The 19,579-nt window shown below is 38.4% G+C and overlaps 1 protein-coding gene across 6 annotated transcripts in view; it reads left to right on the top strand.

The window, feature by feature from the left end:
* Positions 1 to 19,579, top strand: part of CPEB3 (cytoplasmic polyadenylation element binding protein 3) — a 221,316-nt gene that overhangs the window by 124,574 nt on the left and 77,163 nt on the right. For all 6 annotated transcript variants that reach the window (XM_004369929.2, XM_023739998.1, XM_023740003.1 and 3 more), the window contains 2 exons: positions 11,164 to 11,331; positions 12,935 to 13,024. In XM_004369929.2, the coding sequence (XP_004369986.1) occupies positions 11,164 to 11,331; positions 12,935 to 13,024 (258 nt within the window). The remainder of the gene's footprint in view (positions 1 to 11,163; positions 11,332 to 12,934; positions 13,025 to 19,579) is intronic.

Genomic DNA, 19,579 nt, shown 5'->3' with positions numbered 1-19,579 from the left:
CTTATTCTGTTCAAATGACTGCCTCTTGTTCTATGTACAGATTCTGCATGAGCACAATTAAGTGTTCTGGAATCCCCATTCTTCACAATGTTATCCATAATTTGTTATGATCCACAGAGTCAAATGCCTTTGCATAATCAGTAAAACACAGGTAGACATTTTTCTGGTATTCTCTGCTTTCAGCCATAATCTACCATGGGTGACCCTCCTGGCATTTGAAATACCGGTGCCATAGCTTCCATCATCACAGCAACATGCAAGCTACTGCAGTATGACAAACTGACAGACGAGTGGCGGAAAAAATAATTACTCTTTCTTTTTCCATGTTACCTTCTCTATATCTGTTTGAAAGGTTTGATGTTATTGTTTCCAAAAAGCTGTGATCATCTGCATCAAGTTGTAAGCTAAATGCTGCCTAGAATGACTTGATCCTTGCACTTTGTAAGTCTGCAGCTTGATAGTTGTAGATAAAGAGGAGAATGACACAGTGTGTGTGTGTGTGTGTGTGTGTGTGTGTGTGTGTGTGTGTACATGAGAGAGAGAAAAAACCAAACTCATTGCTGTCGAGTCGGTTCTGATTCATAGCGACCCTATAGGACAGAGTAGAACTGCCCCATAGGGTTTCCAAGAAGTGCCTGGTGGATTAGAACTGCAAGCCTTTTGGTTAGCAGCCGAGCTCTTAATCACTGCGCCACCGCCACCAGTGCTCTGAATATGAGAGAGAGAGAGCTAAAAGACTGAAAGTTGGATTTTTGTAATGAGAGAACCAAACCCGTAGCTGTCGAGTCGATTCTGCTCATAGCGACCCTGTAGGACAGAGTAGAACTGCTGCATAGGTTTTCCAAGGAACAGCTGGTGAATTTGAACTGTTGACCTTTTGGTTAGCAGTAGAGCTCTTAACCACTGCATCACCAGGGTTCCAATGAGAGAATAGGCAGAAAATTTTTGTTCCATGTTTTTATTTTCAAATCTGGAAAAGAAGAAAAGTCATCTTCCTTAAATATAGGAACAAATAAAAACCAAACCAAATCCATTGCCATCCAGTCGATTCTCAGTCATAGCAACCCTATAGGACAGAGGATAACTGCCCCATAGGGTTTCCAAGGAGTGCCTGGTGGATTTGAACTGCCTACCTTTTGGTTAGCAGCCGTAGCTCTTAACCACTACACCACCATAGGAACATATAGCCATGTGGAAATAGAGCAGGTGGATGTGATATCCACCACTCTCATTGCCTGAGATATGTCACCTGGGCCAACTCTGCATAGTATAAATTTGATGAACTAGCAGATTTCCTCATGCTCATTTATTCATGTGATCGGGGATTAAATTAATACTTGATCCCTTTCCTCTAATTAACATTTAGACTTGTCCAAAAAAGCATAAAAAGTGAACTTGCTGATATATGTTACTTTACCTTACTTCTGATTAAGAAAGGAGCTCTGGTGGTGCAGTGGTTAAGTGCTCAGCTGCTAACTGAGAGGTTGGTGGTTCGAACCAGCCAGCCGCACCTTGGGAGAAAAATGTGACAGTCTGCTTCTGTAAAGATTTACAGGCTTGGAAACCCTGTAGGGCAGGTCTCCTCTGTCCTTTAGGGTCCCTATGGGTTGGAATCAACTCAGTGGCAATGGGAATATAATTAAGAACAGAACTTGAGCTATATTCATATTGTGTGCATTACTTTAAGTTGGTAAAATTTTTAGGAATAGAGAGCAAAAGCATATCTGTGACATTTCTGAGATCTGTCAGCAAGAGTTAAGTCAATGGAATATTTCACGTCTCCTAATAAACCTGGAAAAACTTCCAGGAATAGGTAGAATTTCAGGAAGTATTTGAATGACAGAGGAGGAATGGGAAGCAAGGCATTGCAGATACGTGATTAGACTTAGAAGAAAGCTTCAAGGTGAGATTGGCATGACCAGATGCTTGGAGCACATGTCCCTGAGCATACGCAGTGGGAGCCAACTGGAGATGAGAAGCTCGCAGTGAGATGGTATGTGCTCCCCTGATAAATGACTTTTGAAACAGAGGATGAGACTCCTGGACACAGACATATCAGGCTTTAGAAAGAGGATTTTATGATACAAGTAATGAAAACAGGAGAGAATTTGGGCATTATGTGAAAGCTTGGATGGTAGAAACAAGTATTGGAGGTAGGTTTTTTGGCAAACCAAGTGTAGTTGAAACAGTAGTAGTAGGCAAGGAGAAGAATGATATGTGAAAGAACAGAGTTTAAAATAAAAATTGATTATATATAAAGTAAAAAGCGGGAGTGGTGGTGCAGTGGTAGAATTCTTGCCTTCTATGCAGGAGACCTAGTTAGATTCCCAGCCAATGCACCTTAGGCACAGCCACCACCCATCTGTCAGTAGAGGCTTGTGTTGCTGTGATGCTGAACAGATTACAGTGGAACGTCTAGACTTAGATACACTAGGAAGAAAGGACTGGTGATCTACTTCTGAAAATCAGCCAATGAAAACCCTATGGATCACTCCATCCACAACTGATCATAGGGATGGTGCAGGACTGGGCAGTTTCATACTATTGTGCACAGGGTCGCCGTGAGTCAGGGGCTGACTTGACAGCAACTAACAATAACAACATGTTTAAAGTAAATATTTAAATATCCAATTATATTTCCCATTGATATCCGTTTTTATTTTAGAGATGTGTCTCAGTAGACGAATGTTAGTTTTCCTCTGGAATCAAAATCACACCAAAGAATTCTAACGTTTTTTTCAGGAGTATTCTAAGCCTTTGACAAGCTTTGATATGTGTTCTCCTATACAACTGCAATCCCTGTTAGAAACTAGTCTAACAGGTAGTGTCATACAAGATCTTTTACCTACACATTAAAATGTGTGTGTGTTTTTCATTTCACACGAGTTTTTATGGTCTCTGGGAGACTTTTGTCCATAAGTAGATATGTTGGCTATGCCAATACTCTTGATATTTTACAGAATTTCCTAGTTAAAGGGCAACAAGGAGAATATAAAAGATCCTTTTAAACGATGTAAGTGAACAAATACAAAGAATGATTGGAGTTACTGTTGTAAAATGTACTTCTGCATCTATGTAACCTATAAAAATCTATTGATATTAATGGATGATTTAATTGATAACAAAGGTTCTAAAACAAACATGTATACTGAGTTGGAGTTGGTTTTTCTGCCAGAGATTAGCTATCCCAGTGAGACCATGGTACAAATATGCCATACTGCTAATTCAAACCTGGGTGTGTGAACTTGCTTGTTTAAAGGTATGGATGGTTCTGCATTGAAACATAGATGTAAACTGAAGAATCTTCTGAGTATTCTAATATCTAATATCATAGAACTAATATAGTTCTAATATCTGGAAATGTTACTGTTCATAGTAATGAAAATTTGAGCACAGGAGAAGATGAGGGAAGTTAGTCTGGAACGGGCCTAAAGAAAGAATAAAGGAGAGGTTCTGGGCTTTCCACTCTAATTTCATTCATTAAGTGTTTACTTGCATACTAAAGGGTCAGGTGCTGTGCTAGACTCCAGATGTGGTCTCTGTCCTTACTGAGTGTTTACTCTGGTGGTGGAGAGAGACAATATATATATGAAAGAAATATTTTTGTACTCAAAGTGGGATAAATACTAGGCAGAAAAGAATGGTGGTTCCCTCTAAGGTAGGGTGGTCACCTCTGAAGAGGTAATATTTAAACCGAAACCCAAAGGATGGAGAAACAGCTATCTTAATTTTTTTTTATTATGGAAATTTTCAAACATGCACAAAAATAGAATAGTTTAATGAATCCTGAATACCCATCAATGCTTATTATCATTTTTGACAGTTTAGTTTCATATATTTCTTCCCTGGAATATTTTAAAGGAAATTCCAGACATCATAAGATAGTTATGTTAAAAGGGGAAGATGGAAGGAAAGCATGTGTAAAGGCTTGAAGCAAAGTACTGATACATACTACAACATAGATAAGCCTTGAAAATATTATGCTAAGTGAAAAATGCCAGTCACAAAAGATTACATATTGGATTTATATAGACAGTCCAGAATAAGCAAATCTACGGAGGCAGAAAGGAGCCCTGGTGACACAGTAGTTAAAGTGCTCAGTTGCTAACAAAAAGGTAGGTGGTTCGAACCCACTAGTGACTCCTTGTGGAAAAACCACCTGGAGATCTGCTCACATAAAGATTTACAGCCTAGGAAACCATATGAGGGAAGTTCTATGACACAGGGGCACACAAAAACAACAACATGGAGGCAGAAAGTAGATTAGTGATTACCTGGGGTATAGAGGAGGGGAGGATGGGGAGTGACTGCTAATGGGTCAGATGGGTAAACTGTATGGCATGTGAATTATATCTCAACAACCTGTTATTTTTAAAAAAGCTTGAGGCAAGAAAGGGCTTGGTATGTTGAGAAAACAAATGGAGCCCAGAATGGCTAAAGCTTGGCGGATGTGGGGGAGAGTGCCTTAAGATGAGGCTGGAGGAAGGAAGGGAATATGAGCTTGCTTGGCTTTAGCTCCTGGTAAGGATTTGAACTTGGTCCAAGTACAAGAGGAAATCTTTGAAGGCTTTAAAGCAGGGTCAAGTGATCGGATTTATCACTTGACAAAAAGAACAAAAGAGCAGTCTGGCTGCTCTTCGGAGTGGGGTGAAAGGAAAAGAGGGTTGCCTAGTTAGGAGACAGTGGCAGTAGTCTGGGCAAGAGATGATAGGGATTTAGGATCAGATGGTGGCAATGGAGTTGGAGAGAAGTAAAGGAATTAAAGATCTACTCTGGAGGATAGACTCAACAGGATGAATTGGATATGGAGAGTAAATAAGAAGGAAGACTCAGGTTCTGGCTTGAGCAATTGGGTGAATTGTGATGCCACTTATTGTAATGGTACTAGGAGAGAATAGGTTTAGGGTACATGTCAAGAGAGAGTTGTAAACATATCAAGTGCTTGATGCTTAAGAGATATGCAGGTAATAATATCAAGTGAGCTGTTTTTATCTATTCGCATATTAAAAGTTTATCTAAGGTTTCTGTGTAATAAAAAGGATTCTGCTCCCCTCAGAGATTTGACAATCAGTCACCTAGTTCAACTATCTCGTTATACAAATGAGACTCAGATAAGTGGATTGTCCAAGGTCACAGAGTGGAGCCTAGACTAGAACCTATCTTTCTTGACTTCCAGGGAATTTTTTTTCCCTGAGGGAGTCATGTCTCCTAAAACATTTTTATTAAACTCCAAAGTGACTAGTTTCTGAGGTATTTGCAAGACTAAGATGAAAAGGGAGTGCCTGGGTGGTGCAACAGTTAATACACGCAGCTGCAAACAAAATGTTGTTCTAGTCCACCCACAGATGCCATGGAAGAAAGTCTTGGCAATCTACTTCCAAAACATCAGACATTGAAAACCGTATGAAGATATTTCTACTCTCACTTACGTAAGGTCGACGTGAGTCAGAATTGACTTGATGGCAAACAGCAACAACAAGATGAAAAAGGTGAGGCTTGGAATAGAAGTTGTTAGTTGCCGTCAAGTTAATTCCTATTCATGGCGACCCCATGTGTGCAGAGTAGAACTGCTCCATAGGGTTTTTAAGACTGTGACATTTGGAAGCAGATCGATAGGGCTGTCTTCTGAGGCGCTTCTGGGTGAACTAGGACTGCCAACCTTTTGGCTAGTTGTCAAGCACTTAACTGTTTAAAATACCTAGGGACTCCTGGAGTGGAAGTACTGGGCTAGAAATGACTTGGAGTGGCCAGAATGATGGCAGAGGCTTTGAGGAGAGCTCAGAAGTGGGATTGAACCACTTTGGCAGCACAGCATGGCAAACAGCCTTTCGTTTTTCCATCAAACACTGCAGGAAGGGGAGCTCTGTGGGGAAGAGTCATCTTGGACAAGTCTTCTTTGCTTACCTAGCACTTTTCAGGTCTCCTATTTGGCACTTTTCTTTAGCTTTAAGTTATCTCTACATTCAGAGATTATTTGTCCGATTTCTGGACAGAATAACTACATTCTGGTTATTACCCAAAAATAGTTACCAGAGAGCCATACCATTAATGGAAGAGAAAGTCAAATGGCAAAGTTGCAGCTATTGAGAAGCATTTCTAGTGCTTCTGTTGAAATATTGAATGTGAATATTTTATGTGGAAGTATCAGGTTCTTAAGCAGATTTATGTGCTATGCTTGTAAGAACATAATTTTTGATAAGTAATGTGGCTTGATTAAAACATTTTGGTCTTGGAGAAGGTTTCCATTAAAAAAAAAAAGTGTCAGAGAGATGCTAGTTAATGACGTACGGCCTTTCAAGGGGCACAGGTTGGGTGCAGCCTTTTAAAGTTTCAGTTTCAAGTATCACATGTGCAGAAACTAAAATTTTACAAGTTTTCTCAGGGATAATTGGTCTCGGGGGTGGATTTATGCTGACCAAGTGAATATACCTACAAGGGACCACTGGACAAATCAGGATACCAATGTTTTAATTTATGGGACAAGATGTATATAGAAATAAAATTTCAATGGCTGATTGTTTCTTGGTTCAGAGTCACTCCTTCACAATAACAAGGTGCTAAATTTGTTATCAGAACAGTCCTCCATTAGCTTATAATTATAGCAAAGGGAAATAGATGGTCTTCAGGCTATGGAAACATCAGCTAAACCATTCTGTCCCATAGAGAAGTAATCCTACCTAGTACTAACAAAGTCCTCCTATTTCCTGTTGTTCTATGCTAGGTAAACACTCCCAAGTTCTTACTCTACAGCTCTGTCTTTTAAATGCTTCCTGCAGACTTTTTGTTCCGTCAGTACTTTAGGCAGTCATGTTACAGCACGGTTAATTAGATTATAGATTCTATATTCCAGTCCTGAGGATATCCTTTCTTTAACTTCATTGAACTTGAGTGTTTCCCAAGGGTCCATACTCTTCACACAATAGCTCTTTCAGTGGCTGCTTGCTACAGACAGATAATCTCCACTTCAGTGGTTCTTAAACTGGAGCATTGGAATCACTAGGGAAATTTGTTAAAAATACAGATTTTCAAGCCTGACCTCCACGGATTCGAATTAAGGAGATCTGGGGATTGGGCTCTGAGACCTAGATTTCTGGTTCTCACCCACAGTTAGAGAAACATCATTTATGTGTTAATTCTAGCAGTTTCATTTTCAAGGGCAACTTTATTGCCTGCTAACCGAAAGGTCAGCAGTTCGAATCCACCAGGTGCTCCTTGGAAACTCTATGGGGCAGTTCTACTCTGTCCTACAGGGTCACTATGAGTTGGAATTGACTCGACAGCAACAAGTTTTTTTTTGTGTGTGTGTAGTACTCTGAATACTCACAGTAAGAGAGGTTTGGTTTAAAAACCTTGGGAAGTTTCTTAACTACTCATAACCAATTCATAAAACTGTACTAATTTTCTTTGCCAAAATACTCTGGGGAATCTGTGGTTATCTTGGCCAGACAGAAAGAAAGTTCTCTTTATTTCAGAAAGTCTCAAATATCTGCTGCTTCTCCTTATTCACTGTTCTGGTTCAAGATTTCTTCATGTGTCATCTGGACGCTTGCAGATTTCTTCATTCCCCCTCTCCCTGGATACAAATTGCTAGTGTAGGTGACAAAAGCTATTGTAGGATTTTAGGTAGAGGAATAACATGGTCACAGATATTTTGGAGAAGTAACTGACAGGATAGAAGATGAATTAGTTGGGAGTACCAGAGTCTCCAGGGAGTGAGTATTCCGTTAAACCTGTTGCCATCAAGTCGATTCCGACTCATAGCGACCCTATAGGACAGAGTAGAGCTGCCCTATAAAGTTTCCAAGGAGTGTCTAGTACCAAAAAAAAAAAAAAAGCATCTTCAGTATCAGAACGAAATACTAAATTTGAAAATGGGAAAATTTCCTATTGCTTTTGTAATAGTGTATAGAAAATAATGCTTGAACAAATAAAAACAACAGAAAAGGTCTCAATTTTCTAGGACATGATCCCATCTCTTGCCATTCTCTCACCTGTGTATTGCATTGCAGCAGCATGTCTGCACATACTGTTTTCCTCCCCTGAATGCTACCTCATATTGAACATTTATTGAGGGCCTGTTATTTGCCCTTATCAGGGCAGGAAGATACAGTGTTGAACAAGATTAAATTGGTCCCTGTCCTAAAGGAGCTTACAATTTAATGGGGTTGGAGGAAGAAATACTAAACAAAAACCCACACAAATGGTATGATGGTAATGGGGAAAAGTGTTAGAAAGGAGGAATACAGGATTCTGTGAGTGGACAGAAGAGAGGAACTAACCTAATCTAAAGGGTTAGGAAAATTCCACCTGAGGAGATGACTTTTCAGCTGAGATCTGGAGAATTATTAGTAGGATTAAGTAGGAAATTGGGGCATTGGGAAAGGGTGTTTGTCTCAGTTAGAGGGAACACCTTTTCCTTAGGGCCTGAGTTAGGGAAGAATAATCAGGAAACAACAGAGGTCTGTGTGATTGGAGGTCAGTGAGCAAGAGGGAGAGGCCGCCATTATGATGTAGGAGAGGTAGGCAGAGGCCTTACAGTTCACAGTGATGTTTTTGTACTTTATTTTAGAAAAGCAATGGGAAGTCATTGAGTAGTTTTACGAATGAGGGTGACAGGTGTAGTTACATGATCAGATTAATGTTTTTTAAAAAATATCAATTTGGCTGCTTTGTGTAGAAAGCATTGTAGACTAAACAGGCTATTGAGTAGACTCATGAGACTATTAATCTAGATGAGGGATGATGGCGGTCTGGACCAAGTTGTCAGGACTAGAGATAGAACTGAATAGACTGAAGATTTATTTTAGAGCTTAGATGATAGGAGCCCTGGTAGTGAACTGGTTAAGAGTTTGGCTGCTAATCAAAACGTCGGCAGTTCAAATCCACCAGCTGCTCCTTGGAAAGCCCTTGGGTCAATTCTACTCTGTCCTACAGGGTTGCTATGAGTCGGAACCGACTCGACAGCAACAGGTTTAATTTTTTTTTTTTTTAACGATAGATGGATTAGACATGGAGTATGACGGAGAGATGTCAAGGATTTCTGGACTGAATTGGAGAGTAGATAATAGTCTTTTTACTGAGATTACAGGCAATGCTAGAGGAGAAGCAAGTTTGCAGGGAAAGATAAAGAGTTGTTTTGAAAGCACTTTTTCTGTGGATTTTTGTTCTTTATTTCAGAAACTCCCACCTCAAGATTTTGCTCCAAATTACCATTTTATGAAGTCACTCTCATGGTGTTTTTTCCCTCCATCTCCAGGAAGGCAGTAAATTGTCCTTTTGTGTCATTTGGTAAAGTCATCTCTTAGTATTTGTCTCTCTATTTTATAATTTGTGTACATGACTATCTCTCCCACCAGACTGATTTCTTTGGTAGGGAAGTATTTTGTTTGTTTGGTGTTCCTGGCATCTGGAGAAATAGCTCTGCAAGGGTTTTCCACTGAATTATGTATGTTATCTGAAACCTGAGTAATGCTGTTAAATTAACATTTCTTTACGACAGGATTTTTCAGAACCTTTTATATTCTAATGTGGATTGGGATTTTTGGGATTTTGTTTTCCGAACATCTCTTATTACTAGTGTTGAGGGTAAGAGATTGAAATAGGCACATTTTGTGGAAAATGCTAACTTGAGCACGTGCCTGACACCGAGTAGGCACATAATTTACGGAACGGGGATCACGTGAAAAAGCAAACAGATGTCAATCTGTAGGAGAGTGTCCTGGATGCGTTTAGAAAGCTCATTTTGCCTCTAGTTGCTGCAGACCTTTTTCTTTTACTGCCAACGATCAAAACAGACATCAGGAGATGAGAATTTGCTGTCTATTGTTTGTTCCTGCCAGGCTAAAAAAGAGAGGTGGCATGAGGTGACAAATTTTGTTCTATTTCTTTGTAGCTAAGCTGGGAAGAGTTGAATAAAAAATTCTTTGGTCCTTTTATTTATTTATTAACTTCCAACATCAAAACAGTGCCTTTCTTATACCACCTGGGTTGTTCATAAAATAAGCAGAGTTATGTTAGTAACTTTTTTTTTTTTTTTGGTAAAAGAAGTAAATGTTCAGTATTTTCTAAGGCTATTTATATTTTGTTTTGGAGAGTTGGCTGTTGTGACGCAGAACTTAGGTTTCAGGGAAATATAGACAGGATAGACTAAATAGGGAAGACACTGTTCTTTTTTTTTGAAGAATATATGAATTTACTGTAGAGGAACTTTTTCTTTTTTTCAAAAGTTAGAGTGTTCAAGATAGTTCATTTTTAGACTGTAACGTAGTGGAAAGTTTTACCAGGAACTCATTGACTCAAATGGGAAATATATTTGTTTTTAAACTTAGATTTTATTTTGTAATGCCAGATGTCATTATTGTGTGTTATATTTATTAACAAAGTCTAACTGCTGGTATCTTATTGTCATATTGGAATGAGTAGGAGCCTTTGCTCTATAGAATTAACAATGAAAATAATTCTATAATCTTTTTATAGTTTTTTTTTTTCACTTGACTGATGTGAAATACAGCCAGGATTATTAGGATAAAGATGGGATAACCACATTTACATTTGTACTCCCACATCTGAATTTATATGTTTTTGTTTACTCCCCCCACCCTTTATTATTACAGATGTCTGTTTCCAAATTGGAGTAGCTTTGGGTGGCAGGGAAGACTTAATGATCTTTAGCGCTGCTATCCTAAGGGTTCATCAGCCCCTGTCATCAGTTTAAAATTTCCTTGGCTATTAGGGCCAATCTTCAGAACTGAACCTCTGATGTCACCATAAAGAGCAGATTATGATCTGTGAATAGAAATGATTTTTATGCTTATTTTCAGAAACTACTGTGGAAAGGAAAAATAACTGCTCAATTCTCTTAGCAGCAGTGATAGAGATTGTACAAATAAAATGTAGTGATCTTTTAGCAAGAAAAACAGCTGCAATTTTTGGAGGCTACATCCTTATATATCAAGCCAGTAATCTCTGTTCTGTACATATCTTTACACAAAAACTGGTATAAACTTGTCTAGATCTGGAAATCTGCAGTTGCTTGTTCTTTTGAAAAAGTCACAGCTCAAGGCATATTTTTTGTATGCGTCACCCTGAAATTTGGGCTCCTAATAAAGCATTTGTTGTCCAGGAAAATCATTTTAACTATAGAAACTCCCACGTTTGTTTCAGGTCGGTCTTCTCTCTTTCCCTTTGAAGATGCCTTCCTGGACGACAGCCATGGAGATCAGTCCTTGTCATCTGGCTTAAGTTCTCCCACTCGCTGTCAAAATGGGGAACGGGTGGAACGCTACTCTAGAAAGGTGTTTGTTGGAGGCCTTCCTCCTGATATCGATGAAGGTACTGTGCATTCATTAATGACTTTATAAAGGCGAGGTTTGTGCTTTGTGTGATCTGACCCTGCCTCTCCTCTCCAAGGCAGCTTTAGGACATTTATGTCTTAGGGTGTAGGAGGTGAGAATATTTAATAGCTGAGAAAATAATACATTGTACATTTCAGGTCTGTTCATATGTGGCAACATAGTAGTCTCCCAATAGCATCACATTTCCTAGTTATTAATTTGGGGGTACATTTTAAAATAATAATGAGAGCTAATATTAAAAAAAAATTCTTACTGTAAACCTACTATTTTGCTAAGCTCAGCTGTCCTATAAGGTTCCATCTCTATTTTATAGATGAGGAAGCTGAGGATCAGAGAGATAATCTGTCCAGGGTTATATAGCTAATGATACAGTTGGAACTCAAAATTGGTCTGACTCCAGAGCTTTTGCTCATTTTCATCACACCATACCATCTCACATTTTAATAGCTATTAATGAAAAGAATAATCAATCCCCTTCTTGCCTTTAAAATGATAAAGACTGGTTACAATTTTTCTTAATAAAAATAATATTTTTGAGGTACGACCAATCCAAAAGTGAGTTTTCACTTATTACTAAAACCAGTGGAAGTATTCATGCCAGCACATAGTAAGTTGCTGATAAAAATTTGTTGAATGCACAGATGAGATACAATTGTGACCAAGTTAACTTAAGAGAGAAAACAGCAATTCTAGTTCCAGGAGGCTTTGGATGTGCTCTAAAAATATCAAAATGGACTTGTTTTATCAGCATTATTCTAGCTATGACATTTCTCTAACTTATCATTTTTTTCATGATAAGAGAAAAGTCTCTAAAAATAGTTATATTTTAGACTTACTCCATTAAAGTTGTATACAACTGGAGACTTATTTTCCTTCAGACTGTTCTTGTGTTAGTGTTAATCTCATCAATTGGATTTTTCTTTAAGGCGTATTTTTGATCATGACTGAGACAGTAGTAACCTGAGTAGGAAGGACCCAGGTTTAAGTTATAACTTTCTGCTTTGAGTCAGAAGTCAGAAGGTTGAGCTATAATTTTTAAAACATTTTCTTTATAGGATGAGTATGTATATATATGAGAGAAAGAGACTGTTGGCTTTTAAAATTTTCTTATCGCCAAATAGAATTATCTACTTATTTCCCTTATACCTTAGCAAAGGAATCATGTGTATTTCTAAAATAACCTTGGAGATTTTGCAGAAGTGAAAGCATATTTTAAATTAAATTTTTGTGTACCTTTGCCTTTTTTCCAGAAACAGAGAACATCCCTATTTTTAGAATCTCCTTTTTACTTGACGTTGAGGTCACCTTAGCTAATACTGAATTTTTTTTCTTGCAAAGACTGTATGTCGAGTTTATTGGTAGTGAAGGGAAATGAATTATAATTAGAAATACATTTTTGTATAGTTATAAGTGAATAACCAAATATATGCCAAGCAGTGGTATTTCACTTAGTAGGTTTGACTTCTGTAAAAATGCTTTAGAAAATAGCTCTCAAAAAAATTTTTTTAAGTAAAAATGTTTAATGCTTCTCAGTTGCAATATTTTTTCTTTTTTGCTAAGATTCTTTCTTTGTTTTATAGATGAGATCACTGCCAGTTTTCGCAGGTTTGGACCTCTTGTGGTAGACTGGCCTCACAAAGCTGAAAGCAAGTCCTATTTTCCTCCTAAAGGTAATGTGCTTAAAATGTCTCCACTACCCGTCTGTTGGAGAGCTAGAGTGATAATTCAATAAAAGGCAGCCTTTTAAGTCTTGAAATAGCCGTTGATTTTTTTTTTTCTCCAATTCAAGAAATCATTTTGACGTTGATCATCCTTTTCTGTATTATGTTTCATATGTGGAGACTATTCCCCCAGGAGCACACTGATTGTTTCATGGCATCTATGTTATTGATTGTGAGGCCCTGTGAGTCTTTTGTGGATGAGCCTTTCATTTTTGAGAGAAGAGATCTGGGATTTAAGGAATGCCAGCAATAGGAAAGGAAAAGATTATTTAGGGTCAAATTTTATTTGTATCCCTTAGCCCTCTGGTTTCACAGATCTTATAAATCCCATACTTAGAAAACCTAGTGACTAAAGAATGACATTCTATGAAATTATCTTTACTCATGTGTGTGTCTTAAGCAACTTACCTCTTTGAGAGTGGAGAGCAAATTAGCAAAAGACTCTTCAAATGACTTGCCTGCTTTATTTTGGAAGGCTGTTTTGATAGCTTATGAGAGCGTGAAAATATACTGTCATTTCTATTGAATCTAGGGAACTTTCTAGGTGAGATTTACCCTGGGTATGTTCCCTAACCCAAAGAACCTCGAGTCAATTCTAACTCATAGCGACCCTGTAGGACAGAGTAGAACTGCTCCATAGGGTTCCCAAGGCTGTAAATCTTTACGGAAACAGACTGCTACATCTTTCTCCCTCAGAGCGGCTGGTGGGTTTGAACCATTGACCGTTTGGTTAGCAGCCAAGCACTTTAACCACTGTGCCACCAAGGCTCCTCCCGTGTTGTCCCTAGGTTTATATAAAAGAGTGTTTTGGGTTAAAGAGGAAGTTTTCTTCTTGTATTATGTGCTATAGTTGTGTTTCAAGAATACCTTTCATCTCTACAGAATTTTTTGTATATGTTATTGTGTGACATTGGTGGTGTGGTGGTTAAGAGTTCGACTGCTAATCAAAATGGTCAGCAGTTCGAATCCACCAGCTGCTCCTTGGAAACCCAATGGGGCAGTTCTACTCTGTCCTACAGGGTCGCTATGAGTTGGAATCCACTTGACTGGCAGGGAGTTTTTTTTTTTTTTTTTTTTGGTATTGTGTGACATTATTCACATCAAGAAAGCGGAGTCAAAATACTTGCCATTTCTGTGCCTTGTTCAGGAATCAAATTATAGCTTAACCTGGGAAAGGCAGGTCATTTTCTTTTATGTCTGCCTTACTAGGTTTCTTTTGTCACTTCTTTCCACCCTCTATATAACCCATGAAAATAAATTACTAAATAGAAGGCTGTTTGTTTGCTTTTAAGTTTCTTCTGCTAATTCTCTCTAGGAATTTTTAAAGCAAAAAGATTAAGCTTATTCATTAGAAAAGATAAAAATCATCATGCTGACATGATTATAAAAATGATTCTGAGATTAAAGATGTCAGATGGTCATTATAAAAAATAAAGATAAACTCGTATTTGGCCATGTCCAAAGAAAAAAGTACAAATTATCCCAAATCTACCTCTGCTAGAGATAATCACTGCATACATTTTATTAAATATCTTTCTGATATTTTTTACGTATACATTTATATAAAATTTTAAGTTTTACATAAATCAGATTATGCTGTACATGCTGTTCTCATCTGCATTTTCTTCCCCCACCCCCACAACGTCAACGTCTTTCTGTAACAAATCTGCGTTATCCTTAATGACCTTTGTTTATTTAATCAGTCCTATTCAGTCCTGTTAATGGACATTCAAATGGCTTCCGGTTGTTTTCTCTGATACATCATGTTTCTGTGAATATCTGTGTGTCTTCATCTTTTGCGCTCTTGTAATGACCTCATAGGGTGAATTTCTAGAAGTGAAATTACATGTTTATACATATTTGCCAAACTGCTCTTAAGAAAGTTCATACACACTTATGCTCGATTTACAAAACTCAGTTTTGTTGTTGAAAGTCTGGGGAAATGGGTTTCTTTCCCCATTGCCTATCTGATGGTATAAAATAAACTTTTTTCCCTTCTTTTTATTGGCCATTTGAATTTCTTGTCTTGCCAACTTATACCCTTTGTCCATTTTTATCTTTGGGTATTTGTCTTTTTATATTAGGGGTTTTATAAAACACTTTGACCAATGTTTAAAATATCTACCCCTATTTGCCATTTACTTTTCAATCCTGTGTAGTATTTTTTTCAGCACCAATATTAGGAATTTGTTAAACTTTTTTTTATTGTAGTGAAATATATATAACAAAACATTTGCTATTTCAACCATTTTTACGTGTGCCATTCAGTGATATTATTTACATTCTCTGTGTTATGCAACCATCACCGCTGTCTGTTTCCAATTTTTTTCATCACCCTTTATAGTTACTCAGGACCCGTTAAGTAATACCTCTTCATCTCCCTCTCCAGGCTGCCTCTGGTAACCACTAATAAACTTTGGTCTCTATGCATGTGCCTATTCTGGGTATTTTATATAAGTGGGATCATACAATATTTGTCCTTTTGTGTCTGACTTATTTCACTCAGCATAATGTTTTCAAGGTTCATCTATGTGGTATATATATATTTTATGCAATTAAATTTACCAGTCTTTTTCGTTATGGTGTCTGACTTTTTGTGACATGCTTACAAAGGTTTTCCCCACTGCAAGACAGTAGACAATACTGTTGTCTGTTGTTGTTGTTAGTTGCCTTTGAGTCAATTTTGATTCATGGCAACCCCACGTGTGCAGAATACAACTGCTCCATAGAGTTTTCCAGGCTGTGACCTTTCAGAAGCAGATCTCCAGGCCTATCTTTAGGGGCACCTCTGGGGGTTTGAACTGCCAACCTTTTGGCCAGTTTTTGAGTGCTTAACTGTTTGCACCACCGAGGAACTCCTTAAGAAAATACTACTCATGTTTTTTCCTGATGCCTTTATGATTTTACTTTTTGCATTGAAATCTTATTTCTATCTGGAATTAATATTGGAGTAAGGCACGAGACAGGAATCCAGCTTTATTTTTTCCCATGTAGCTTGCTAGTTGTCCCAGCAGCATTTTTTTTTTTTTATTAATAAAATCTTTTTTTTTATTGTACTTTAAGTGAAAGTTTACAATTCAAGTTAGTCTCTGATACAAAAATTTATACATACATTGTTTTGTGACCCTACTTGCTCTCCCTATACCATGACAGCACACTCTTCTTTCCACCCTGGATTTCCTGTGTCCATTCAACAAGCTCCTGACCCTCTCTGCCTTCTCATCTCACCTCTGGTATAGTCTCATGTATCTACTTGAGCTAAGAAGCACATGCTTCACGAGTATCATTTTATGTCCCATAGTCCAGTCTAATCTTTGTCTGAAGAGTTGGCCTCGAGAATGGTTTTAGTTTTGGGCTAACAGAGAGCCCAGGGGCTGCATCTTCCAGAGTCCCTCCAGTCTCAGTCAAACCATTAAGTCTGGTCTTTTTGCTAGATGAGCATTTCTTAAGATGAAAGAATTGAAGAAAAAAATTCAAGCCTCAAGTTTCAATATTGAAGGATTCTATGGACAAAAAACTGAATGACACAGGAAGCATCAAAAGGAGATGGAAGGAATACACCGAGTCACCATAACAAAAAGAATTAGTCGATGTTCAGTCACTTCAGGAGGTATCATATAACCACGAACCGATGGTACTGAAGGAAGAAGTCCAAGCTACACTGAAAACATTGATGACAAACAAGGCTCCAGGAATTTACAGAATACCAACTGAAGTGTTTAAACCTGGCCGACCAACTACAAAAGATCCATATTTGTGCGCACTCCAAAGACAGGTGATCCAGCAGAATGCAAAAATTATTGGACAATATCATTAATAACACATGCAAGTAGAAGTTCTGAAGATAATTAAAAATGGTTGCAGGAGTACATCGACAGGGAACTGCCAGAATTTCAGGCTGGACTCAGACGAGGACAATGATAGATATCATTGCTGATGTCAGATGGATCTTGGCTGAGAGCAGAGAATACCAGAAAGATGTTTGCTTGTTTTTATTGACTATGCAAAGGCATTTGACTGTGTGGATAATAACAAATTATGGATAACATTGTGAAGAATAGAAATTCCATAACACTTAATTATGCTCATGCTGAACCTGAACACAGACCAATTGGCAGTCATTCCAACAGAAAAAGAGGATGCTTCCTGGTTTAAAATCAGGAAATGTGTGCGTCAGGTGTGTATCCTTTCACCATACTTATTCAGTCTGTGTGCTGAGCAAATAATCCAAGAAGCTGGACTATATGAAGAAGAATGCGGCATTAGGACTGAAGGAAGACTCATTAATAACCTTCGATATGGAGATGACACAGCCTTGCTTGCTGAAAGTGAAGAGGACTTGAAGCACTTGCTAATGAAGATCAAAGACTTTCAGTATGGATTACACCTTAATATAAAGAAAACAAAAGTCCTCACAACTGGACCAATAAGCAACATCATGCTAAACGGAGAAAAGATTGGAGTTGTCAAGGATTTCATTTTACTTGGATCCACAATCAACACCCATGGAAGCAGCAGTCTAGAAATCAAACGGACGTATTGCATTGGGCAAATCTGCTGCAAAAGACCTCTTTAAAGTGTTAAAAAGCAAAGATCACCATGAGGGTTAAGGTGCACCTGACCCAAGCCATGGTATTTTCAGTCACCTTATATGCATGTGAAAGCTGGACGACCAAAGAAAAATTGATGCTTTTGAACGATGGTGTTGGTGAAGAATATTGAATATGCCATGGATTGCCAGAACAAGGAACGAGTCTGTCTTGGAAGAAGTACAGCCAGAATATTCCTTAGAAGCAAGGATGGCAAGACTTCGTTTCATGTACTTTGGACATGTTATCAAGAGGGACCAGTCCCTGGAGAAGGACATCATGCTTAGTAAAATAGAGGGTCCGTGAAAAAGAGGAAGATCCTCAATGAGATGGACTGACACAGTGGCTTCATCAGTGGGCTCACGCATAACAATGATTGTGAGGGTGGCGTAGGACTGGGCACTGTTTAGTTCTGTTGTCCACAGGGTCACTATGAGTCAGAACCGAATTGCTGGCACCTAACAGCAATAGTTTGTTACTAAAAATTGGAAAGAGAACATTAGGGTTAGTCTGAGCAGGACAGAGTTTACCAGCTCTATGACCTGCATGGCTTTTGGTACCACTGCTATATAATAGCGTGTTAATATAGAGTTATAGAACATTAGAGCTGGTGGCCTTGTTTTACAGCTGAGGTTAAGTGTCAGGATGAATCAGTGAGTCAGGTAAGGAAAAGAGTCTAGATCTCCTGATTCTCATCCTCAAGCTTATATGCTCCAAGAGCAGATTGCCTTTTTTGGTGATGGGGCTCAGGGAGGTAAAATAATTATTATGCTACTGGTTCCTATTGTGCTTTGCTCTCAGCTGAAATCTGAAGGTTGACCTATTTTGCTGGAAACCAAAGAAATTTGATATTATTCCAAGACTGAAGTAACTTTGAAAATCCATGCCCATTGCTTTGAATGCTGGGAACACCTAAGTAGTTCACCCCAAATTGTGCCTTCTTGGTAATACCCCATCATGCTGTTTGTATTTTTTTCATTAAATTCCTTAGGTTTTAATTCAGGTCTGTGCCTTCTTGGCAATACCTCCTCTCACTGATTGTACTTTTGTTTAAGTTACTTAGGTCAACTTATTAGGTACAGTTTGTTTGCTGTGTGATTTAGGGGTATAGGGATTAGGATTCCAACACATATTTTTGGGAGACAAAGTTTAATCCATAACAATTACTAACTGTAATTAGTTCTCTAAGGAAAAATAGTAAGTGCTACGGGAAACTCTAAAAAGAAGAACCTATTTAAATGGGTTAATATGGAGAGAGCTTCTCTAAGAAGATGGCATTTAAGCAGAACTGAAAAATGAAGAGTTATTCTTTGATGTTTACGAGGGTGGGGAGGGAGGGTGAGGGTTATTTACTAACTAGATAGTAGACAAGAATTATCTTAGGTAAAGGGAAGGATAGCACACACTACAGGGGAAGTCAGCACAACTGGACTAAACCAAAGCTAAGAAGTTTCCTGAATACAATCAAACACTTCAAGGGACAGAGTAGCAGGGGTAGGGGTCTGGGGACCATGCTTTCAGGGGACATCTAGGTCAATTGGCGTAACAAGCTTATTAAGAAAATGTTCTGCATCCCTTTGGTGAGTGGCATCTGGGGTCTTAAAAGCTTGCAAGCGGCCATCTAAGATGCATCAATTGGTCCCAACCACCTGGCATAAAAGAGAATGAAGAACACCAAAGACACAAGGAAAGCAGTAGTCCAAGAGACAGAGAGGGCCACATAAGCCAGAGACTTCATCAGCCTGAGACCAGAAGAACTAGATGGTGCCCAACTACCACCAATGACCACCCTGACAGGGAACACAACAGAGAGTTCCAGATGGAGCAGGAGAAAGGTGGGGTGCAGAACTCAAATTCTAGTAAGAAGACCAGACTTAATGGTCTGAATGAGACTGGAGGAACCCCATAAAGCCTG

This window comes from Trichechus manatus, unplaced genomic scaffold (genome assembly GCF_000243295.1).
Source record: "Trichechus manatus latirostris isolate Lorelei unplaced genomic scaffold, TriManLat1.0 scaffold00007, whole genome shotgun sequence".
Taxonomy (NCBI): domain Eukaryota; kingdom Metazoa; phylum Chordata; class Mammalia; order Sirenia; family Trichechidae; genus Trichechus; species Trichechus manatus.
The sequence above is the reverse complement of the archived record's forward strand: the minus strand, read 5'-3'. Positions and strand labels throughout refer to the sequence as shown.